This window comes from Orcinus orca, chromosome 8 (assembly GCF_937001465.1).
Source record: "Orcinus orca chromosome 8, mOrcOrc1.1, whole genome shotgun sequence".
Taxonomy (NCBI): Eukaryota; Metazoa; Chordata; class Mammalia; order Artiodactyla; family Delphinidae; genus Orcinus; species Orcinus orca.
In genome coordinates, this window is record NC_064566.1 from 68,731,764 (window position 1) to 68,757,479 (window position 25,716).

At 43.8% G+C, this 25,716-nt stretch overlaps 1 protein-coding gene and 2 long non-coding RNA genes across 7 annotated transcripts in view; 1 reads left to right on the forward strand and 2 right to left on the reverse strand.

Annotated features, from left to right (window-relative positions):
- The window catches only part of FAT3 (FAT atypical cadherin 3), a 574,942-nt gene extending 558,182 nt beyond the window's left edge, over positions 1-16,760 (forward strand). For 2 of the 3 annotated variants that reach the window (XM_049713303.1, XM_049713302.1), the window contains exons 22-25: positions 2,026-2,179; positions 4,503-5,158; positions 8,817-8,930; positions 12,505-16,760. In XM_049713303.1, the coding sequence (XP_049569260.1) occupies positions 2,026-2,179; positions 4,503-5,158; positions 8,817-8,930; positions 12,505-13,130 (1,550 nt within the window). In that variant the 3' untranslated portion in view covers positions 13,131-16,760. Of the gene's footprint in view, positions 1-2,025; positions 2,180-4,502; positions 5,159-8,816; positions 8,931-11,030; positions 11,091-11,840; positions 11,877-12,504 lie in introns of all 3 variants that reach the window. The other variant, XM_033431923.2, reaches the window with a different exon arrangement.
- On the reverse strand, positions 16,502-24,475 carry LOC117202156 (uncharacterized). Of its 3 annotated transcripts, none has more exons than XR_007478731.1 (4): positions 23,789-24,475; positions 18,849-19,008; positions 18,268-18,740; positions 16,502-16,606 (listed from the first exon to the last, which is right to left on the reverse strand). It is a non-coding gene; the product is annotated as an uncharacterized LOC117202156 (long non-coding RNA). The 3 variants fall into 3 exon arrangements; XR_007478732.1 differs by having other exon boundaries at positions 18,268-18,355; positions 18,636-19,008; XR_007478730.1 differs by having other exon boundaries at positions 18,268-19,008.
- LOC125965158 (uncharacterized) lies at positions 19,120-21,665 on the reverse strand. Its single transcript, XR_007478734.1, has 2 exons — positions 21,159-21,665; positions 19,120-19,360 (listed from the first exon to the last, which is right to left on the reverse strand). It is a non-coding gene; the product is annotated as an uncharacterized LOC125965158 (long non-coding RNA).
- Positions 24,476-25,716: the final 1,241 nt, after the last annotated feature.

The following is a 25,716-nucleotide window of genomic DNA, read 5'->3' on the forward strand; positions in this document are numbered from 1 at the left end:
CTTCTCTCTCCAAACCTATGAACACCCACACACAGTCATAATGTCCTCCTGTATGTGAGAGTTCTCTGGAGTGGGGATTCAGTAAAACGTCCATGAGAGCATGCTGTATTTCAATCTATAGATTATTAGCTATCTTATACCTATAGAGATCAATCTACAATATCCCAGCATCAGTCACTGACCACTTGGGGAGCAGAGGTTGGCCCAAGAGCCCTTCAGATAAGAGTGAGGATGGTTATTTGCGAACCAAAGTAAATATGATGTGCTTGTTGGATGCTGAGACCCACTAATACTCTTCCTCTACTACCACCCACTCCCCCAAACATTAGAAACCAGGCCTTTACCCTCCCTCTGGGCAGATGATAGAGCCATTAATGTGGAAATTAACCAACCTTGACCAACCCAAGGATACTGACACAGTATTGTTGTTGACAGGCCCCACTGATGTGCTTAGAGCTTCCTATCAGATTTCGATTTCTAGTTTTCTTCGACCCCACTCTTCAATATGAGCTGATAAGCCAGGATTACCAGAAAAAGGAAATCCTCTCATGTGGAAGAGATGGACTGTATTAAGGTTCTCCAGGGACACAGAAACAATACGATAGATAGACAGATAGATAGATGATTGATGGCAAGGTAGATAGATACATTATTGATAGGTAGGTAGAGAGAGAGATAGACTGACTGACTGATTGATTGATTTTTAAGAAATTTGTTCACAAGATTGTGGGGCTAGCAAGTCTAAAATTTATAGAGCAGGACAGCAGGCTGGAAATTCATGAAGAGTAGGTTTTTCAGTCTTTACTTTGAAATCCTCGTAGCTGGAAATTCAGCCAAGATTTCTGTGTTTCAGTCTTGAGGCAGCATTCCTTCTTCTTAAGGCCTTCTTTTGAATGGATAAAATCCACCCACATTATGTAGGGTAATCTGCTTTACTTAAAGTCAACTGATTATAAACGTTAATCACATCCACAAATACCCTCACAGCAACATCTAGACTAGTGTTTGACCAATAACTGGGCACCGTAGCCTAATCAGCTTGATACAGAAAATCTACCTTCACAGAGACCAAATCACAGAAACAGAGAAAAGCAACTTGGAAGAAACTATTTATGATAACATAAATGAAAATCTCAATAAAAGTTTCAAAAGATGAGAAACTCTCTCGGAAAGTAAAGCAAAACCCCACAGAAGTGTAACATGAGAGAAAGATAAAATTAAAGGAAGATCCAAATGATCTAAGATCCAAACCATAAAACTTCCATAAAAACAGAATAGAGAAAACAAAGGAAATCATCAATGCAATAAAGAAAGTTTCACAATTTCCAGTGAGAGAAATTGTGAGAGCCCAGTACTGGTTCAAGTTAAGTGTACATCATTGTGAAAGCTCAGAAAATTGTTGGGGACAGGAGAAGCCCCTCCAAACTGTTAGCAACAAAAAGAAACTAGGTCACACACAAACTTCAGGAACCAAAACAACTTTTGATTTCTCAAAAGTAACATAGAGGGAATTGCTTAGAATTCCATACATAATTATCAAAGAAGTGTAAGGGTGGAGTAAAAACATGTTCAAGGTCTCACAACATTGACTACTTATAAACCCCTTCTCAGGAAGCTACTGTAGAATGAGTTCTAATGAAATGAGTATGGAACCTACGATAAACTCCTTCATGGAGACATCCTACCTTTTACAGTAGCAGCCTGGTGGGGAAAGCATCTTCTGCCCCATCCTGGTTTCTGTTTTTGGGATCTGTTCCCTGGGTGTCGCTTACCATTCTCACTAGCATTCATGTATGTGGTTAATTAGGTGAATTTTTGTGGACTAGCACAAGCTCCAAACCATTACTTGGCATTTTTGTGGCAAGATGGGTTCCAAGTTCAAAATAACCAATTTGCTAATCATCTTGGGAATTTGGGCCCTGCCTAAGATTTGATTCAGAGGAATTAGGCCATGTCTGGCCGAGTCCGTGCACTCTGAGCATTACCAGTGGCATCCATGGCTCATGAGTTCCTCTGTTTCTCCAGGTTATCAGTGTACCTGTCTCTCCCAGTTCACCGGGAGAAACTGTGAATCGGAGATCACAGCCTGCTTCCCAAACCCCTGCCGGAATGGAGGCTCCTGTGACCCCATAGGAAACACTTTCATCTGCAGTTGCAAAGCTGGGCTCACTGGAGTCACGTAAGTGAGATTGTGCAATTAGTCTTTCTCTACACTGCTTCTTGTTGCTAAGAAAACCAAACAGTAAAAAACTAACTGGGATTGGGACTTCCCTCGTGGCCCAGCGGTTAAGACTCCACGTTCCCAATCCAGGGGGCCCGGGTTCAATCCCTGGTTAGGGAACTAGATCCCGCATGCCACAACTAAAAAAGATCCTGCACGCTGCAACTAAAGACCCCGCACCGGCGATTAAGATCCCGCCTGCTGCAACTAAGACCCGGCGCAGCCAAATAAATAAATATTAAAGCAAAAAACAACAACAAAAAAACACCTAACGCACATAAAATATTCACCACTAATAGGATGGGCAAAGGGTTACTATCTGAATACAAAGCGTGCTTACAAATGACTAAAATGTTATCAGGGATTATCTCTGGGTAGTGGGGTTATGGGTTAATTATATTTTTACTTTATACTTCTCTATATTTTCAAAAATTTATACAATTACTATGTGTTCTGTAATCAGGAAAACAATCCTTTTAAAGAAAGTCTTCTCTGACCCCTAATATTTCCAGTATAGCTCTGAGGCAGATATACTATCCATTTCCCCAGAACTCATAAACTGGGCTCTACTTTCTAGCATTTTATGATCATTCTGAGAAACTGAAAACTTACGTTTCCTTTGCAAATCTTTTTTTCCCCCAAGGAAGAGGGAAATTAAAGTGTGAGCCGAATGGAAAGGGAATGTTTTAAGTTCTTAGTAAAACAATGCTTTCAACTCTCCTTGATGGTTTTAGAAGTATATATATATATATATGTATACGTAATCTGAAGCAAAGTGATATTCTAATTACAGATCAGTCTTACGTATTCATTAAAGTAAATCTCCCGAGGACTTTACCAGGAAATACTTAGCTGACTTTGAATTGTTGGATGTAATTTAAAGTAATAAAGCTGCATTTATTTTTAAATACTCTGTGATTCTGACTAATTTCCAGCTGACCTGGCCTCAATCTGTTCAAATTAGGGACATTTGACTACATTTTAAACGGTGGATTACCAAAGATAGAAGTGATCGGGCCTTTTAAAATGAACATACCAGAATAACTGGGGAAGTAGAGGACAGGGAAGAAGAAAGATCTATGTTCTTAAATGATGTTAAACTAAGAAAGAGTAAGACTTACATGTTTGCCTTATAATTATACTCAAAACAAGTCATGGATTGCTTTAAAGAGAATAAAATGGATTTATTTTTCGTTAGAATGCTTTAATCATTTTTCCTGATAATATGCGTTAGCCTTAGCCTTTAACATAAGCATAGAATCCAGAAGATACGATGCTTTAGCCCTCCACCCACTGCCTACATATGCCCTATTACCCCTGCTTCCCAGAGAGACCAAAAATGACTGTATCTATTAGAGAGAAATGTCAGAACCAAAAACTTTCTTCTCCCTGGAAACTCTATTATAGGGTGTCTAGCTTCACAGCTCTTTAAGTGTAGCTCTACAATACCAGAAGCTCTGAGAACTAAAAGGACTGAGGATAAATTCGTGGCAAACTAATTTGGTGGCAAAGTCAGCCAAACCCATTCCGAGGCTACTTCTAGTCTTTATTTCCCTCATTTATTGTGAATATCCATATGCTTTACTGTAGAAACACTGGCATATTTGATTATGGGGCCTATGTCAGCACCAGTTCCTGGGATGGGGTGGGTATTCTACATAATATGAAAGATATGAACTGTATGTCATTTCTAAAATTGCAAAATTTTACATTCTGAGATGCATCTGGCCCTGAGCATTTTGGAGACCAGTACGTCTTCAACAGCATCTGTGGTTTCTTTTTCTGCTCCTTCTCTTCTCTCCCATGGCAGCCGTTTCCTTCCTCCGACCCGCTAGGGTCAGAATGTGGGAGAGATTGCATTGGGAGAAATCCCTTAATGCATGATGATCACCGGGGTCTACGGTGGGTGCATAAATGCTCACCCACCTCCCATATACACTGCATCACATCATTTTTGTCTTGCTTCAGGTACCCTTTAGGTATTTTTTCTCTTTTTTTTTTTTTTGCGGTACGCGGCACTGTTGCGGCCTCTCCCGTTGCGGAGCACAAGCTCTGGACGCGCAGGCTCAGCGGCCATGGCTCACGGGCCCAGCCGCTCCGCGGCAAGTGGAAATCTGCCCGGACCGGGGCACGAACCCGTGTCCCCTGCATCAGCAGGCGGACTCTCAACCACTGCGCCACCAGGGAAGTCCGCTTTTTCTCCTTTAAAGATGTCGCTTTAACATGGAACGTCCGCAGGTCCTGATGTTTGAGGGGGGCTTTTGTGTGTTCTGTCGCGAAGGTGCGAGGAGGACGTCAACGAGTGCGAGCGGGAGGAGTGTGAGAACGGCGGCGCCTGCGTGAACGTGTTTGGCTCCTTCCTCTGCAACTGCACACCAGGCTACGTGGGGCAGTACTGCGGCCTGCGCCCCGTCGTGGTACCCAACATCCAGGCCGGCCACTCCTACGTGGGGAAGGAGGAGCTCATCGGCATCGCCGTGGTCCTCTGCGTCATCTTCGTCCTCGTCATCCTCTTCATCTTCTTCCGCAAGAAGGTCTTCCGCAAGAACTACTCCCGCAACAACATCACACTGGTGCAGGACCCTGCTACGGCCGCCCTGCTCAACAAGAGCAACGGCATTCCATTCCGGAACCTGCGGGGCGGCGGGGACAGCCGCAACGTCTACCAGGAGGTGGGGCCCCCGCAGGTCCCTGTGCGCCCCATGGCCTACACCCCGTGCTTCCAGAGCGACTCCAGGAGCAACCTGGACAAGATCGTGGACGGGCTGGGCGGCGAGCACCAGGAGATGACTACATTTCACCCCGAGTCACCGCGCATCCTGACGGCCAGGCGGGGTGTGGTCGTGTGCAGTGTGGCCCCCAACCTCCCTGCCGTGTCCCCCTGCCGTTCTGACTGCGATTCCATCCGGAAGAATGGCTGGGATGCCGGAACTGAAAGTGAGTCGGAAGTAGTAATGCATCATTATTTCTTCCGCTCGTGTTTACTGGAAGGAAATTCGGGAAGGGAGAGCGCCCCGGAGGCACAGAGCTCTCAGTAGGACATGTTCTGACCCTAAATGTTCACACCAGCCCTGAAATATTGCCCTGGTTCTTATCCCCATTTACAGATGGGGAAAATAAGGCTCAGAGAACATACATAATGTGCCCAATATCACACAGCTAGTAAGAGGAAGCTGGTACTCCAATACAGGGCTGCCAGCCTCTAAAACCCATGCTCTTCTTTTTTTTTAAAATTAAAAAAAGTTTTATTTTATATTGGAGTATAGTTGATTAACGATGTTGTGATACTTTCAGGTGTACAGCAAAGTGATTCAGTTATACATATACATGTATCTATTTTTTTCAAATTCTATTCCCATTTAGGTAGAACCCATGCTCTTCTCACAATAGCACACCATTGGCAATAAAACAAGCAGCGTAGCCACTTATGTGATATACAGGAAGTGTGCTATGGAAGGTCAGAAGAGAGTATTTCTAGTCTTAGGGTGAAGACTTGAGGGGAGCAGAGGGACATTTGAGTTGGACCATGGTGGATCAAAGGTCCAGGAAAAGGAGGGTGTTCCACCACATAGAGGCACCCACATGATCAGAAGAAAAGCAAGTCCGTCTGTTTGGCTGGAATGCAGGGTTCAGGAAACAAGAAGGTGAACCACAAGCAGGAAAAGTGGTCCAGGCCAGATGCTAGTGTTTCCCTCTCCTTTTGGCCTCATTACAGCAGAATTCTAGGCAAAGAGAAGAGCCACAAGTGCAAAGGCCGTGGGGTGGGAAAGACTTTAGTATATTGAAGAACATAGACAAGGTCAATGTAATTGGAGCTTGGTGAGCAGTGGGGAGAGTGGATACATTTTAACAGCAACCCTAATGCAGTTTTTAATCAGGTAAGTAGCTTGATCTAATTTACATTTTTTAAAGATGGCTCTGACTGATCCATGGAGAAGAGACTAAATAGGCCCAAAGAGGGAGGGAGCAGAGACCAGTTTGTTGTCCTATATGAACACCTGGGGAGAGGTGGTGATTGTTTTCTCTGTCCTAACATCAGTCGGAATGAAACTAAGGCAAGCTCCGTTGTATCCTACGACTTTTCATCAGGCCTAATGGCTTTATATTCGAGTAGCAGTGACACCCTGGGTAGCAGGAGTTTCCAAAGGCTAGGATTACTGTACTATGATGTATGTCGGGGTAAAGGGGGGAGGGGGGAGGCTGGTTTCAAATGGAGCTAGAAAGCACAGGGACCCAAGGAGATACAGGGCGTCTCCATGAAGGAAGGGGGTATTCCTACTGGTGTCTTTAAGCATGAGTAAGATTTGAGTAGGAAACTACTGGAGAGGGCCTAATGGGAACAGGAAGCAGCTCAGTCAGTGCAGGGGACATGTGAGGGGTTACCTGAGGGTGTCTGGCTCTGTTGCTTAGGAGGAAGGCAGCCAGAGGTGAAAGTTTGGACACCAACTACATGAAAAATGATTGAATCTCTGAGAGTGTGAGCTCACCGAGGGAGCAGGAACAGAGAGAGGATGGTCCATCTGGGCCTCAGAAAGGATCTTGGAGATGCCTACATGTGGGAGGTGGGCAGGGAGTTGGGGCCAGGAAGGGAAACAAACACATGTCAACAAAAAGAGGGCAAGGGAAGCAGAAAGGGCAGCCAAGCAGAAGCCAGTAAGGTCAGCAATAAGGTCAGCAGGGTTGAGCACCGTAAAACCATCCAGGAAGACACAGTCTTAACAAAATACTGCACTTGACACCTAGAAGTTTCTTAGTGATCTCAAGAATGTCCCAATGAGTCCTCAAGACAGAGTTCAGCATGCAAGGGTTAAGGATGAAGAGATTTGGTGAGAAAATAGAGGCAGCAGATGAACATGAAAAACCACCACTGCCGTGTGCTGGCTCGTCTCCTTAAATCCCCACAGCTGCCCCACATGGGACCAATTGGAGGAGTGGATAAGTGAAATGACTTACTTTAGAGCGGTAACTAGGAAAGGGAGAGGTGAGGATTGGCATCTGGTGCATCAGGGTCCAAAGCCTGTGCTTTTACCCAGACCGCTCTTGGGAGCTTTACCAGGGAAGTGGGAGAGGGACGGAGAGAGAGAGAGTCTGCTGATGATGGAGGACAGCCTCTATTCTAGTACCACTCCAACTATGCTCTCTGCTGACTCCACCTCTGAGTAGACACACTTATACTTCAAGTCTTTCCCCTTGGATTTTAACCATAAATATATTCCCGCTCGAATTAGTGGTAGAGTTAGACTTTACTGCAGCCTTGCCAATCCCCTGGTTAGTAGAAAGCCTCCTTTCATTTAGCAGTGAAGATTTTGAATAAATGGAAGAGTGGAGAAAGGAGTTTTGCGCACAGCACTATACTCACCAGGGTGGATCATTTGGCATTTCCTTCCTTGTGTTCAGGGCTAAGCCTGGTGCCCACCTTGTGCTCTTCCAAGGCACATGTTTTCTGCCACATGGCTGTTGGGAGGTGAATATCTCCCTAGCATCTCTGTCCACTTGTATCGGTTGCTTATCCAACTCATCGTTTTGCTGTGGCTTCAGCATCTGATGGCAGATGCAGAGCTGCAGTGCCTGCACGTTTTGTGGAAGAAACAGCGATTTCTCTAGTCATGAAGAACAACTGTTCCCTTAATCACGAGTCCCCATCTCTTCATACCGTCACATTCCGTGATGATTTTCCTGGTGATCAGTTCCCTCCACCCACTTCGTAATGTGACAGCTTTATTTCCAGAATCCACCTCAGGCCAAAACTCACATGTCCCCCCAAAGTATTGTTGAGCTTTTATCGACTACATTTCCCCCTTTGTTAAGCAAGGCAGAGCTAGCTGGCGAGACAGTCTCTGGGTGACTAATTCATTTTTCACTGGACAACTTCAAGATATGGGTTTTTATTGCTTCTTTTAGTCCATCAAATAAGAAAGTAGCCCTGTAGTGCGTGCGTGTGTGTGTGTGTGTGTGTGTGTGTGTGTGTGTGTGTGTGTGTGTGCAGGCTCTCTTTGTATGGCAAAGAAGGAGAAGTGTATGGCTAAGAGCACATCCACACTGCTGACTGCTGTCCTCCAGAGTGCCAAATGCTGTCATTCCCAAAAATGATGTGGCGCTGCCCTCTAGAAGGCAAAGCTGAGAACTCCACTCGCTCCCCAGAGAGGGAAGTTCGGATTAGTGTAATGGCATTCTTGCCTATAAAATATTTATACTCCTATTTTAAAAGTAATCTCATTTAACCTGGTGTTGACACCACATCAGTTCATGTAAATGATCTAAATTAACTCTGAATGGCAAAGAGCAGCCCAGCCACTTCATCCTAGCTTTCCTCTTCACTTAGTCGCTTCCCTTTGAGGATGGAACAGCGACTTTCGGCTGTCAGCTATTTGGAAGCTCATTTACCACAGGTTAAGGGTTTCGAATCCATAATGTAAATTTCTTGATTGACAGATCTTTGCCCCTGATGGTACAGTCAGTTTTCTATTGTGCACTAAATTATTTTCTCTAAGCAAATGAAAGTGCCCCAAGAAGTGAACTCTGGCAGGGGGCGGGGCTGGAAATATGCACAAGGTAACCAGTGTCATTTCTGCTTTCTCTCTGGCTGTCCACGAAGACAAAGGGGTTGATGACCCAGGAGAAGTGACCTGCTTTGCAGGCAGTAATAAAGGCAGCAACTCAGAAGTTCAGTCCCTGAGCTCCTTCCAGTCAGATTCTGGTGACGACAATGGTAAGAAGTCATGGAATTTGTCCCTCCCGGTGGGCTCTGTTTCCTGTGCTGGCGATCACTGGTTGAGAGGAAGGTGTTGGGACCCATCCTGTTTCCTGGCCCAAGCGTGGGCTTTTGCTTATGCTCACAGCTTTCGCTGGGCTCCACTGTTGCGTGTCTGCTGAAAAAGCAAGCACTCATTGAGCCGCAGCTGGGAGCAGGCACAGAAGTAGAGGAGGTTCCCGCAGACCTCCAGTAATGCGTCCTCCTTGACTTAGTACATGATGGCACTACCTCATCCCAAAGGATACTCTCTAGCAAAGTGTGATTTGTTTCCTTTTTTATTCTAGCTCATGACGATCTCTTCACACTTCACTATCCACCCAACCTCCCCATCATTAGAAATTAGTTCAGAGGCAAGACCTCCTTCTCGTAGAACCTCCTTCCCAGAGAGGTAGTATCTTCATTCTTCTTCAATCATTTGAGGTCATGGGCCTTTGGAGAATCTTATCTTAGATACGATGGATCAGCTCCTTAGAAAAATGCACATACCCCCAGAATGTTGCATACGATTCCATGTCGTTCATGAACCTCACTGACACCCCAAAGCTGCAGCCTCTACCTCCTGTGAACCCGTGTTTATGGAGAGGGCGTTCATGAAGGACTGGGTTTTCTGAGCTTGAGGAACCAGCTTTGGAGGATGGGTTGGTCTCCCCAGGGCAGGGAAAGGGTGCAGAAATAGTCATAAAACAGTGAGAATTTACCACATGGTGGTGAACAAAGAATAATTTCAAGTAGTCATTGACAGTGACAGGCAGGCTTACCTTAGTCTATACCTTATTCTACTTTCCCATTTATCAACAATTGGCAAAATTGGATATTTATAATTTATGTAATCATTCACCCCATAAACCCTTGCTGAGTTTCTCCTGAATGTTGACTCCTGTGCTGGGCATTTTGTAGCCCGAAGAACAAAATGAAAATGACATAGTCTTTGCCAACCACCACCCGCCCCCGGCCCGCCCCAGGTAAGGACAGGAACAAAGGAGCCCCGAGGCCATAGAAGCAGTCATGGAAGTCAAATAGTCTGCTTTCCCCATCACCAGCCCCAAATCTCTTCCACCTCCATCCCAAATCCCTGGCACTCCTGAGAGGTGCGGAAACCTCAGTGTATCTGACCATCGGGGTAACAAACCATGTAACAGTGGATTTCTTCTGAGCAATCTCAGAAGGTCAGAGGCAGGCCTCCAGATTTCTTTACCTTGGTGTTTACTCCCTTCTTCATCCCCAGCCAGAAGAAAAGTTGTTGCTGGTTTGCATTTTATGTAGAAGCAGCTAAGAACGTAGTGTTTCCAAACTCCAGGCAGCAGCTCCAGCGATGATGCCTGGTTGACTATTCTCACAGGCTCTTCTTCATCACACACTTGGGCTTTCAGGCTTAGCATTCTAGGTTGGCCCTGACTAAAGCAGGCTTCCTAAAGTGCCTGGTCACCTCTCCAGAAGCTACTGGTATCAGGTGCTCAGGCAACCCATATGAGCACAGAAATCTCCTTCCCAGTTTCTGACTATTTCAGAGGCCAAATGCTGACTCTCATCTACACTTTACGGGTGGGATCTGGGCCTCGGGTCGTTCTAGGCTATCGGTGACGTCATGTGAGTGTGAAACCATCAGTGCTGCAAAGGTTATCCTTCATCACTGGCATTTGGCTCAGAGCAGCATGGCTGACCAGCAAGTAATTACCCCTGGGAATAGTGAGGTCTTCCTTGGAGCCTTTGGGAGTCACTAATGAGAAATTAGCGTAAGCTTATGGCCTTTGCCTTCCTAGATTGATTTCACTGGGCCACGAGGTGTGAATTTATGACCCAGCAATTCCTGCCGATCGTGCCTTTCAGGAGGACTGGCCCCGGATTTGTTGCTGTTTCCCTTCCTCCAAGAAGCCGGGGGGATGAAAGTGTCCGCTGGAGTCCAATGGATGGACTATGGGAAGCTTTGGGTGTTTGCATGCTGTGCCTTTGTTGTTACCATTGTTGTTGTTAAGACAAGTGAATGTATGTTTAAAGTACATAACTAACCTGAAGGTGTCCTTCTCCTCCCTCCTGTCTTCTTTTCCTGGCCACAAGCATCCATAGTGACTGTCATTCAGCTTGTCAACAATGTAGTTGACACTATAGAGAATGAAGGTATTTACTATTTTCTTCCATAGCATTTCTTTGTGCAGAGTTAACCTTTTGGAAATATCACTTCCTTGTTACTTTGAACTAGGGGTGACTTTTTTTTTTTTATTGAAGTATAGTATAGTACAATGTTATATAAGTTTCACGTGTACAACATAGCGATTCACAATATTTGAAGGTTATACTCCATTTATAGTTATTGTAAAATATTGTCTATATTTCCTGTGCTGTACAATATAGCTTTGTAACTTATTTATTTTATGAACTAGAGGTGATTTTAATCAGTTGGCAGCAGAGGGGGCGGTACAGGTGGTTTCAGTGAGACGCTGAACGTCTCTCTCTGGATTGGAGTGAATTTTACAATTTCGAAAAAAAATCCAGGTCATAGTTTTTTTCATATGTGAGGTACTCTTTTTATAAAATCCCTTCCGAGAGAAGAGTACCCACTTAATCGAAATCCAGATTAATACTAAATTCATTCTTACATTCAACATGTATTGATTGAGCACCTACTGTGAGCTGGGGATATTTAAGAAATCATTCAAAACTACAATATTATGGGAATTGATTTCAATCGGGTAACTTTTATTAGTGATTTAATACTATTAGGGCCTGGTACAGATGCGACTTATCTTTTCGTTTCGCAAATAACAAGGAGAAATAGGAACATTTTTTTACATCCTCTAAAATGTTCTATTGTACCTTCTTCGCATGACTTGGACTGTCAGTTTTACTTCTCACTTTGTATTTAAACAGTGTCTGTCACGGATCAAGGACAGAACTACAACCGAGGTGATTCTGCCATGCCCCCAGCATAATATGTTACTTATGCGTTTGGAATTGCTGAGTTTGTTCTTACCCTGTCACTCTCCTTCCATCTTTTCTGAGTTTCTTTGATCTGAATTTTGCATGTTCCAGGTGTCTTGTGTGCTTGGTACTGGAGGTGAAAATCCCAGCCCAGCATCCTCCCTCCCCCAGCCTCTCCCCTGCTCCAGCAACTCACTTGTTTGCACGCACATCTCCCTCCCTCCTGTGGTCCACAGGACGGCTGATGCATCTACCTCTTCGAGCATGTTGCCAGCCTGGATGTGCACTTAGCCTATGGCTAGGAAGAGGAGAGAGGGTTCTAGAACTGTTGTTTGCTCGGCATGCCCTCGCTGGCCATCGCTTCCGGCATGGCTGAGTGGGAGATGCTGCAGCAACCAGGTGTCATCCTCAGAGTTGCCATTGCCTTGTACTTCCCGGGCCAGAGCATGGCTGGTCCTGAGAGACCCTTGTAAAAAGCATGCGGGTGACCCTGGCTTCTTAGGGTCTCCTGGATGTTAAGAATTGCATGTCAGGTTCCTTGCCTGCTCCTTTCTGAGCCCTGACTCCAGCTCCATTCTGGAGGAAACTAACTGACACGGCTTCTCTCTCACAGCCTATCACTGGGACACCTCTGACTGGATGCCGGGGGCCCGCCTGTCGGACATAGAAGAGGTACCCAACTACGAGAACCAGGAGGGAGGCTCGGCGCACCAGGGCAGCACGCGGGAGTTGGAGAGCGATTACTACCTGGGCGGCTACGACATCGACAGCGAGTACCCACCCCCCCACGAAGAGGAGTTCTTGAGTCAGGACCAGCTGCCCCCACCCCTGCCAGAGGACTTCCCGGACCAGTATGAGGCCCTGCCGCCCTCCCAGCCGGTCTCACTGGCCAGCACGCTGAGCCCAGACTGCAGGAGAAGGCCCCAGTTCCATCCCAGCCAGTACCTCCCTCCCCACCCCTTCCCCAACGAAACGGATTTGGTGGGCCCTCCCGCCACCTGTGAATTCAGTACTTTTGCCGTGAGCATGAACCAGGGCACAGAGACAGCAGCGGGCCCAGCAGACAGTGTGTCTCTCTCCTTGCACAATTCCAGAGGCACCTCGTCCTCGGATGTGTCAGCCAGCTGCGGCTTCGAAGACTCTGAAGTAGCCATGAGTGACTATGAGAGCGTCGGGGAGCTCAGCCTCGCCAGCCTTCACATTCCCTTTATGGAGACCCAGCACCAGACCCAAGTGTAGAGGATGCGCTCGGGTGACGCGCGCGGTTTGTTACAGAAACGCGGAGGGAGACTGGCTGGGCTCGCATCTCCACGAAGGGTCCTGTGTTGAGCGAGCGGGAAATGCGGTATTTTCTTCTGGGAACTTCTTCCCGAGCCATACTGTCTCAAGCAAGCTCGACTCTAGCTGGCTGAAAAGGAAAGGTTCAGAAATTGTTTCTGAGAGGTGACCCATCACCCTGGCAGTGCGTCCCTGCGCTCATGACCGACAAGACGCACCTAGTTTTTAAAGGGGGAAACAATTTCACCCATTGTTATACAGTCCATCTGTATGGCTTTGTGCAGTACTGTGCCCTGGAAAAGTGTTACAGCATCGGTCCTTGCAGTATTAATAACTGGCAACAAGCCAAGAGGCATTGTTGCATGTAATTTTGAGCCAATGGGGAGGGGGGAATGAAAATAGTAGTTATGATTGTTGGAAAAGTTAGTCTCTTAGGCAAAAGAAAAGAGGAATAAATATTATTAAATAAATAAGAAAATGGGATGAAGGCTTTCAAATCAACTCTCTTTTTTTTTTTTTTTAATAAGCTGCCCAATTTTCAGCTATAAAATTAGGTTTGGGTAACATGTTTAGTATGCTCAGTTATTTTTGTTTGTTTGTTTGTGTTAAGCATCCAATATAATATAGTTGGATTTTATGATCTTTGAGAAAGATATCAATGAAGAGGAATACGTGAGGGTATTTGGGTACCATTCTGTAGGTTGTGCAAACGTTAGAAAGAATGTGATTATCTGTCTTTGTGTTTTCCAGTAAATATTCTTGGCTGTAACTTTAATTTTAACATTGCTGCAGAAATTGGGCTTTGTTCTGAGAATCAGGAAATAAAAAGACAAATAAAGGAATATTTTGGTACATTGTTCTCTAGAATGAGAGATATTGAGAGGTTTAAGCAGAATTCACAAATTCAGGGAAAAAAAAGAAAATATAATACTTTCAAAGTTTTCAGCTAGATAATCACAATTCTTGATAATGCAGATAAAAGGTACGTGTTGTTTTAAACTGTTAGCATCATCACTATAAATGCAATTATGTTTTTAAAAAAGGAGAAGAAAGTAGATAGTTCTTGTGTGTAAATTATAATAGTGTGTGTTTCTGGTCCTATGTACAAATATGTGCTTGCACTCAATAAGGCTGCTCTTGAGGAAAGCTGACGGGAAGGTTTTAGGATATAGACTATGTTAAAAATCCTGCCAATGAGGCCAACCTTCCAATTTCTCTGATCTTGATGATATCAGAGAAACACCAAATGCCGTATTTTATTCTGGTTCAGTTAACTTTATTTTGGTACTGCCATTTATATGAACTTGAAGCAAAACTCTGCTTTCTTAGGGAAAAAAAAAAAAACCTGTATTTTGTTATAATTTTCCAGAACTAAACTCTCATTTGAAAAATGTGTAAAGTTTCATTACACCCTGGGGTTCTCCTCTCATCTGACCTGTGGGCTTCAGCCTTGAGTTTCCAAATTTGACAGGAGAATCAGCCCACTGGAAATACAAAAACCCGGTAGTCGAAGCTTAAAGTTGATGAGTTGAGTGACTTTCCTCTTTTGCTTCAATCAGATTGTGGCCACGGGCGCAGCGGCCATGGTTAAATAAATGCATATTTGCACTGTCTGCATATGAGCAAATCTCTGTGTCCACAGTTTCTGATGACATATGGCATTGGTGTGTCCACCGTACTGTCCTGATCTGTGTGTCATCCACTCAGACATATTTTTAATTGCTTCAGTTGTGTTCAATCCACTTCTTTGCAGGAGTCAGTGTTTCTGAAAGATCGTGGTTAAGAAAAAAAAAAAAACTCCTTTTCATTCCCAAGCTTCCTGAGTATATGCATAAACTTCACAGGTTTCTCAGCTTTTCTCCTCTTCCTATCTCCTAGTCAGACCTACTCATGGAAGCATTATCCGCACTGTGGTCTTGAAATAAATGAATTTCACTAAGGCTGCTTGGGAGAATAAAGTCTTTGATATTTCTCTTATGTAAGAAACCATTTGCAAGAATCATGGAGAAAATGACGAACTAATGGTCTAGAATAGAACTGCTGCTACACTTTCGATAATGCAATGACATAAAAAACAATCAAAGTAAAACCAACAATTCATTTCTTGCCCCCAGGAAATACTAGAAGGAGATTAATGCCCATGAGTCAGTCCTGCTTACACAGCATCCCCTCCAGGCAGAGTGCCTAACCAACACAGTAATGAAGGAATAAATAGACCCTAATGCGGTTGTGAAATCACCCATGAGAATTGTGGCCACTCTTGGCTCTGACCTGTATAAAATACGTCTTTCTTCAGGATATCTTCCCCAATTTTCTGCAGAGTAGCTCTGTAGCTAAATGTATCCCAGATAACCTTGTGTCATACTTCGATTCATTATCTTTAAACTCGTGATATCTTTTCACTTTTTGGATAGCTTTCCCAGGAGATTCTGAAATGGTTTGCAGTCAGGCCAAGATGGAACTAGGTGGGGTGACCACTGACTCAAGGGCTGGAAGGGTCCTTAAGGTCTCCTTGTCCAACCCCCTTATTTTATAAAAGAGTAAACATACCCAGAGAGGGGAAGGGACTTCCCCAAGCTCACACAGGCAGGTAAGTAGCTGAACAAGAACTAGAACCCATCCATTTGGCCTGCTTCTGCTAGACCTTCTGATTTCTCACCATTCCTGCTTTGGAATATACTAGAAGAGAGAACTCATGGAGAGTATTTTTCTGGAAGCCTCATGATCCTAGGTTTCCTTGCAGCCCCCATAGGAAAGGTGCAGTTACAGAATTCACACATTTCTTTGGACATCTATCAAAACTGCTTTCGCCAAATGAATGTTTACTAAAATGAGGATGGAATGATAATTACAGAATGGAACTAAGACCAGTCAGCAAATTCAGTAAAACTTTGATTATATTACCTACTAGGTGCATTTATTTTTCTTCTTTTTCCCCCATCCCCGCCCTGGTGTTTATTCCTAACCCATTCACCATGCTGAACCACGTGGGAAAGATTTAAGCCAATTTGTATCTTTCCCATACGTATTTTTCTAACATGTATGTGCTACCTCTGGAAGCCATTTTCCATAGCCTATTGTAGGCATTTTACTTGCATTGCACACATTCTGATTAGGTTGAGGATAGCTGGACTAGTGATGTTTGTCATATAGTCAGCAGAAGCTATAGGGCTGTAAAAGGTAAATAAAATAGGTGTTGAATTTATTCTCTTCTATGAGTATTTTTCTGCTGAGTTTCGTTCCATGCCAGCTTTCCATGTACTCATATCCTGCCAGTTCATGAAATGCCATTGAGGTAGACTTAGTGATATGAATAGGTCAGGTCTATGCATCTGAGGTTTACCCTATCAGACAATCAGGGTGAAGACCTAGAAAGGGAATTGATGATGCATTCCTGGAACTTACCTGGAACCACCCTAGGGAATCACTAGCAGAGCCTGGGATAAAAAGCAAGGAAAACACTATTGGCCAACTCCTGTTTACTTCCCGCCCTCACCCCGCCCACTGCCCCCACTAACGCTGAGTCTACATAATCAACGTCGGGGAATAGACATTAGCAAAATAAATCACTTAGGACCCAGAAAGCACTTTCATGGGAAATAATTCAGGAAGATCTGGTGTTCATTTTGCATGGGTTGCCCAGATAATTGTCTGGGCTGTCCACTCGGCTGCCTTCCCAGTGCACAGATATTGCTAAAGTGGTTAGGCTTCTATGTTTTATGTTTTTAGCTTCAAACCATGAGAAATGGAGATTTGAAGAGGCATTTCTTTAGCGTCATCATTTTGTGTGGTCTGTGAGAAGGCGGGTTCTGTGTTTGTGTTGGGTTTTGTCCTGCAATGTTCAACTGCACAGTATTCTGGTGGAAATCCACAATGTCTTTAAGCTTCTGGTTGTATAATTCTGGGGTTTAAAGTCTCCATGTGTGGATTTGGCATCAGTTAACATTTAGCCAGCTAGCTAAGAGACAGGAAAAGAATAAGATTTTCTTTCCTTATGTAATAATGAAAAAGCAATAATTACAAGTATGTAATATTACACAAAGGCCATAATTAGTCTCTTCCAGTGTTTAGAATGCACTCGAGAATCATAGAGTCATTTGGAGCGTGTTTGGACCCATTAGTATGTACTGTAGTACCCTTCTGGCAAACAAATACCTGAATTGCTACTATTTAACAATTTTATGAGCCCATAATACTGCATTTCGGGAAGTGACAAATGTGTTCAAATGTGTTTGGAAATGGAAGCAGTTCTTTTTAAGCACTGTATCAGAGAGATTGTCTTGTAAATTTACCTGTTACAAACAGGCTGGTTTGTAAAAGATGTATGTTTTGGTGTTTAAAATGTTTATAAAATTGTATATAATGGTTTCAATTTTCCAGGCTTTTGTAGATATACTGTATTTGATGCCTATCAGGATGCTTTAATTTGGGGGGTCGAATATAATTCTAAGTCATCCATGCTGTTGTTCTGCAAACTTCTGAGGTAACTACACACACACACAAAGCATTTTACGTTTGAAAATGATGTTTTTAAAACATTTCAAAAAGTACTGTAACCTTTCTTTGGTTCTACTATTTTCATTTAACTCTCTCTGTTTCCAAGAAAATGCTTTTATTGATATTTTAGAAAACAAGTGTGTTTTGCTCAGTTACTAAATACCTGATTCTTATGCCATTTCAGATTCAGAATGAATTACATCATTTCTTCACACACATGTGCACTCACCTAAACTTGCACACACATCACACACCAAACATTATGCAAAGGGAAAGCTAACACTTAAAGTGGGTCTTGTCCCTTATGGAAATAGATTTTTTTGTGCATATAATGCTGTTGGCAGTATTCAGTCTTGTGTTCTTTTTCTAAAAAATAAAAGAAAAACAAAAAAAGACAGCCAAAAAAAAAAAAAAACCAACAGTGTACAGGTTTGTAACTGCCAAAATTTGATGGTTAAAACAAGTTTTCAAGTAAAAAGAAAAAAATGAAATTAGCAATTGTGTTGACTCTTTTTAAGTGTTGCCTTTTATTTGTCTTCAGCTAATTGCTCCCATGGCACTTATATTTGTCGGGATGGTAGTTTTCTCAGAAACTTCTTACCTCCAGAAAGATTTCCATTGGCTCTGGTGCACCTGTGCCGGAACTTTTTGTAGCTTCTTACCGGGCACACACCCTGTAGGGTTTTCTCCTGATTAGAACGAAAACAGTGCTCGAGATTTGAGCAAATAAGGGTCGTCGAGCCACATCTCTGCAGAACTCATTCGTAAACACATCCCCACGCATTCTAGGCAGCTTTTTCCAACAAGCCTCGTCCCCCCTCAAAAAAAAAATAAATAAATAAATCCAAAAGCTTGGGGCACAATTAGCACTTGAGTTTTCCTCCAAAGACCAGAGCTCTAGAAATTTTTTTATACAGAGTGAAAGTCAAAATATATACAGGACAAGTTGGGGAGGAGGGACAAACTGACCTTTCAGAGAAGTGACATTACAAGAGGTTAGCTTGAGACCAGGAAGGACTCCAGAAGGGGAGGGGCACCCTCTGCCCAGCCTTGGTGAGGGAAGGCGAGGTCCTGCTGTAAGAACCACACAGTCTGAGCACCAGCTGCATAAAGGCCCCTCCTCAGGCCCTGGGCCACCCCTGGAGTTGGCCCTGCCTGCACCAGCAGCAAAACTCCACCTACCTGCCCCTGACCAGGATCCTGGAGCCCTGGAGCCACTGTCCCCTGGCTAGGCATTCAGTCTCTTCTTACTGGAAATCCTTACCGCGGGCAGAGTTAGGTGTGCTGCATCCTCTGGTTACTTGTCCGTCCACGTATTGGTAGGCACGTAAATGCTTAAGAACTGGATAAAAGAGAGGGTGCACCAATTTGTTGCATTTGCCAACTTCCGTGGTATCGATGCAGAAAACTCAGCCTCTGTGCACCAGTGCCAGATCGAATCTTGGAGACAGAGTTTTGGGTGAAGTAGAAAAGAAGAGTTTTATTGCTTGCCACGCAAAGGGGGATACAGTGGGCTCATGCCCTCAACACTGTGTGTCCCAACCCGGGGGAATTTGGTGAAGAGTTTTATAGCAGTGGTTCAAGGGTGGGGTTACTGATGACAATCAGGGTGTGCAGTCCTTTAATCTGGTCTCAGGTGGTCTCCTGATGAGCTTCTGTGGTTCTCCTGAGGTTATCAAACTGTGACCTTCTCTCTGGAATGAAGAATACTTCATCAAGTAGTTAACATCCTCCACACTGTTATGTGTATCCCTTGAGGCAGAACCAGGATCCTGTCCCAAGGCTGCACTATTGTTTCTTGGTGGCTTCTCCCTTGTCTCTGCATCCCCTCCCTTCCCTGATTAACAACTGCTTGAACCTACTGTTTGGAACTCAGGGAAGGTCATGGAGGCTGAAGCCTATTCCCTACAAACAAGAAGCGGGGGACACAGAAAGACTTCCATGCCCAGGAACCCCACAGCGTCCTGCTGGGTTTCAATAGAAACACTTGTATCATGGCGGGTTTCAAACTACCAAGGTAATGTGAACTGGCACACAGATTCCTGGGACTCTAGAAAAGCGGTATAAGCCAACACCAGCAGACCACTGGCTCCCCCATTAGACCAGAAGGCAGAGTTGAGCCTTCACTGTCTTTTTTTTTTTTTTTTTTTGCAGTATGCGGGCCTTTCACTGCTGTGACCTCTCCCGTTGCGGAGCACAGGCTCCAGACGTGCAGGCTCAGGGGCCATGGCTCACGGGCCCAGCCGCTCTGCAGCATGTGGGATCTTCCCGGACCGGGGCACGAACCCGTGTCCCCTGCATCGGCAGGCGGACTGTCAACCACTGTGTCACCAGGGAAGCCCTGTAGTTTGTATCTCTTAATTCCACACACCTATTTTGTCCCTCTCCCCCTCCCTCTCCCCACTGGTAGCCACTAGTTTCTTCTCTATATCTGTGAACGTGTTTCTATTTTGTTATATTCATTCGTTGGTTTTACTTTTTAGATTCCACATATAAGTTAATCATGCTCTTCTAGATGGACTGCTTTAATGTTTGGATATTACAGACAAGGCTCTCACAAACATTCTTATGTAAATGTACACATGTGTTAGGATTTCTGAAGGATGGATTCTGGAAGCAGAATTTTTTGGTCAAAGAATATGTCCATTTTTAAGTCTGAGTGTTTCTCCTACTTTAATTGCTTTCGAAATGGTTTCATCAAATAATAATCCCACCAATAGTTACACACAATACGTAGCAACATATAACTCACTCTCTCCACCAAGTACATGGAGCTGGCCCCATGTTCCAGAGGCCATACTGCTGCTCTAGATTCTTAGGAGCTCCTAGGTTGGGGACTGCTACGGCAACTTGCTGCCACCATGAGAAATGACCCATTAAGTCTCTATAAATATTGTCACCTGTGCCACTCTTCTCTGCCTGTGCAGGGCAGGGCTCACAGAGGAAGGCCAGACAGCTGACTGGCAGAACCACCTAGAACTCATTCTCACTGGAACACTAAATGCCTGGCTTTCAGGCTGTACATTTGAACAGGAGGGTCCAGGCAAGACAGATTTTGGCAAGAAAAATGTAAGCAGATTCTACAGAGCTTGAATGCTGAGGTTCTCATAACATCAGTCTGTGTCTGAGCCATCGTTATTCCACAACCTTGAACCTGAAGATTATCTGTGTGATGTAGAAAAACTCAAAGGAAGCCTTAAGACATGAATTTCCATATGAGCTTCTGTCAGTTGAAAACAAAAAAGGACCATCGACAGGAACTATAATGTATTGCTTTAGAGGCTGTGGAGTTAGGCTCTACCATCCTGCTTCTCAGACAGTGGTCCATGGGCCAGCAGCATCACCCTCAGCAGGGAGCTTGCTAGAAGTACAGAATCCCAGCCCCACTGAATCAGAATCTGCATGTTAAGAAGTTCTCCAGGTGATACGTATGTATGTACATGAATGTCTGGGAAGCACGGCTGGACTTTTGACTTGGACTCTGATACATACCAGCTGTGTGAACTTGGGTGAGTTACTTAATCACTCTGTATGTACTTCAGTTGCTTCATCTGTGAGACGGGCAGGTTACAGGAAGACAATGATGCAATGCACACAGTGTCTGACAAATAAGAAACACTCCAATCGTAGCCACATATGATTTCTCCTAATGTTCATCCTGGTCCTCCTGTATAGAAGCAGCTTTCATCATTTCCAAGAGCCCCAACTAGTCTGGCTGCTGGAGGAACAGTTCAGTTCATAAAGATTAAAGCTATTAATAAAAAAGACAAATCCTTTGAGTTAATGCTCCGGTGTTCTCTGGAGTCATGCTTTGCCAGAAAACTCTTTGGAGCATTATCCAGCCTCTTATTTAAATAAATGTGTTTTGCACAGATAAGAGGTACGGGGCCTTGATGCGGCTGCACATCCGTGTTGAGGCCCATCCTTTCTCTCACCCAGTTATTTTCTAATGAAGTCGAGCCCCTGATCAATTTCAGGAGCTCCTTCTCCAGGCATAGATTTTTTGTGTGTGTGTGGTACGCGGGCCTCTCACTGTTGTGGCCTCTCCCGTTGCGGAGCACAGGCTCCGGACGCGCAGGCTCAGCGGTCATGGCTCACGGGCCCAGCCGCTCTGCGGCATGTGGGATCCTCCCGGACCGGGACACGAACCCGTGTCCCCTGCATCGGCAGGCGGACTCTCAACCACTGCGCCACCAGGGAAGCCCCAGGCAGAGATTTTTAAGGCTGTATCATTCCTGTGACCCCCACCCACCCAAAAAAAGAATGTCATTTAACTAGGTCACAAAGGAATTCAGTGACAGGTGACGAGATCTTGGTATGTGGGGAGGCTAACTGTCTGAATGCTTGTTCTAAATGGTAGGAAATTGACTCTGAGAGGAATGAGATTAAAATGACCAAAAGGGCAGCAACTTCAGGGGCAAAACTGAAATGCAGTGATAAGATTTACTGTGTAAATAATTCACCTAGCACAGGAAAAAGCTTAGGATGGGCTCTGAGCACAAAGGGACTTTTTCATGTCTCAGAATATAATTAATTAAGAATTCAAGATACAAGGTAATTAGAGAAACTGTAACCTGGAGGCATGCTTCTGAATTATTCTGATCATTTTTAACAATGAGAAAATTTAATTTTCCTGTCATGTGGCATAGAGTTTAAATTTGGATAATGTAAAGAGCAATGTTCAGACAGTGCAATGAGCAAATTAAACTATTTCTTCTGATTTTGCAGCAAAAGTTAGGATCAAATGATTGAATCTAAATCATGGAAATGATTGTCAGAGCTGAAAAAATACTTGAGAGAAAAATGTACAAATTACAATTGACTCTCGTTTTCTCTAACACTAAGTTGCCCATGTTGCTCTCTTTGTAATTACTATGTGCATGTGTGTGTGTGAATCTATTTCATTACTTGCCCTGGGACAAAGGGGATGAATAAATTATTCTGATATATAATGGAGGTTATGTTGAGTTACCACCAAATTAAACTCTCTTTCCTTGACAGGAAGAGGCTGTCAACAGCTTTAGACCCCAATTAGTACTCATAGTTAAAAATTAAATTCACTTTTTAAAAAATTCACTTTTTGATGAACCCAGCATTCACAGAAGATGGGCTACAATCTACTGTGCTTAAATTACCCATTTTTCACATTCTTTCAGGCATCGCTTATGTAACTATTTCCAAGGGTACTTGAGATGCTTTTTCATACATCAATTATCCGACGTGCATTTTCAAGAGAGTTACAATGATGTTCCAATATCTGTTGCCTCATTTAGTACCTATAAAATCTCTAACTGTACTATCAAGATTTCAGAAGGTCCCACTCAGAATTTTGTCCCCTGAAAAGATGTTGAAATCCTAGCTCCAGTGCCTGTGAATGTGACCTCATTTGGAAATAGGGTTATTGCAGATGGAAGCAAGTTAAAATGAGGTCACACTGGGTTAGGGTGGTCCCTAAGCCACTATGGCTATTTTCCTTATAAGAAGAGAACACACACACAAGGAGAATGCCATATGAAGACGGAGACAGAGATTGAAGTGGCATGACTACAAGCCAGGGGGCACCTAGGATTTTTGTCAACCACCAGAAACTAGGAGAGAGACTCAGAACAGATTTGTCCTCAGAAATTCCAGAAGGAACGAACCCAGCTGACACATGGATTTTGAAATCTGGTGTTAAAACACCATATCTACCTTACAAAATTGGGATGAGATGCTGCTTACAGGTACAAACATGATAGGTGCTTGGCACCCGCTAAGATTCTAGTTTCTAGTTCCAGGAGACCTAGAGGTAAGAAACAAACCCAGTAGAGATAACTAACCCTGTCCTCCTCAGGCAAAATGACTGTTCTTTCATTTTGATTGAATATTTTTGATTGATAAGCAACAAGAGCAATATGAAATAAGCGTTTGTTGCAGGAGAGAACTCGCCACACTGCTACTACCCTAACAATTTCTGTTTTCATTTTCTATCATTACTTTACAGTCTTTCATTCATTTGCATAATGTTTCATAATTGTAATCACAGTATAGACATCATTTCATCTTCTGTTTTTTCACTCTGTTATATTTAAATATTTTTCTTGCTTCTACAAAGGCATCGTAATTAAGTGTTAATAAGTTACCTTTGAGAGACGGGCGCGAGCCGCGGCTAAAAGCATGGACGCCAGGGATGGGTGGGAGACGCTAAGGCTGCTGCTGCCGCCACCAAGGGGTCTGTGTGCGAGCACAGGTCACTATCCACACCCCTCTTCCGCGGAGCCTGTGCAGCCCGCCACTGCCAGGTTCCCGGGATCCAGGGACAACTTCCCCGGGAGAACGCACGGCGGGCCTCAGGCTACTGCAACGTCACGTCGGCCTCTGCCGCCGCAGGCCCGCCCCGCACGCAGTGCCCCTCCCTCCCCCTGGCCTGAGTGAGCCAGAGCCCCCGAATCAGCGGCTCCTTTAACTCCGTCCTGTCTGAGTGAAGAACAGACGCCCTCCAGCGACCTACACGCAGAGGCAGGGCCAAATCCAAAGCTGAGCCCATGTGAGCTGTGAGAACAAAGAAGAGAAAGGGAAATCTCTCACAGCAGCCTCAGAAGCAGCGGATTAAAGCTCCACAATCAACTTGATGTACCCTGCATCTGTGGAACACCTGAATAGACAAGGAATCATCCCAAATTGAGGAGGTGGGCTTCAAGAGCAAGATCTATGATTTTTTCCCCTTTTCCTCTTTTTGTGAATGTGTATGTGTATGCTTCTGTGTGAGATCTTGTCTGTATAGTTTTGCCTCCACCATTTGTCCTAGGGTTCTATCCGTTCTTGGTTTTTTTTTTAAATTTTTTTATAATAATTAATTTTAATAACTTTATTATACTTTTCTTTCTTTCTTTCTTTCTTTCTTTCTTTCTTTCTTTCTTTCTTTCCTTCCTTCCTTCCCAATTTTAGACAATGAATCATCCCAAATTGAGGAGGTGGTCTCTGAGAGCAAGATTTATGATTTTTTTCCCCTTTACCTCTTTTTGTGAGGGTGTATGTGTATGCTTCTGTGTAAGATTTTGTCTGTATAGCTTTGCTTCCACCATTTGTCCTAAGGTTCTATCCGTCCCTTTTTTTCTCTAAATAATTAATTTTTAATTCAATAACTTTATTATACTTAATAAAGTATATTAAACACACCAATATTCAAATTATAGGGGTTCCAGAAGAAGAAGAGAAAAAGAAAGGGACTGAGAAAATATTTGAAGAGATTATAGTTGAAAACTTCCCTAATATGGGAAAGGAAATAGTTAATCAAGTCCAGGAAGCACAGAGAGTTCCATACAGGATAAGTCCAAGGAGAAATACGCCAAGACACATATTAATCAAACTGTCAAAAATTAAATACAAAGAAAGCATATTAAAAGCAGCAAGGGAAAAACAACAACTAACACACAAGGGAATCCCCATAAGGTTAACAGCTGATCTCTCAGCAGAAACTCTGCAAGCCAGAAGGGAGGGCAGGACATATTTAAAGTGATGAAGGAGAAAAACCTGCAACAAAGACTACTCTACCCAGCAAGAATCTCACTCAGATTTGATGGAGAAATTAAAACCTTTACAGACAAGCAAAAGCTGAGAGAGTTCAGCACCACCAAATCAGCTTTACAACAAATGCTAAAGGAACTTCTCTAGACAAGAAACACAAGAGAAGGAAAAGACCTATAATAACGAACCCAAAACAATTTAGAAAATGGGAATAGGAACATACATATCGATAATTATCTTAAATGTAAATGGACTAAATGCTCCCTCCAAAAGACACAGATTGGCTGAATGGATACAAAAACAAGACCCTTATATATGCTGCCTACAAGAGACCCACTTCAGACCTAGAGACACATACAGACTGAAAGTAAGGGGATGGAAAAAGATATTCCATGCAAATGGAAACCAAAAGAAAGCTGGAGTAGCAATTCTCATATCAGACAAAAATAGACTTTAAAATAAGGACTATTAGAAGAGACAAAGAAGGACACTACATAATGATCAAGGGATCGATCCAAGAAGAAGATATAACAATTGTAAATAT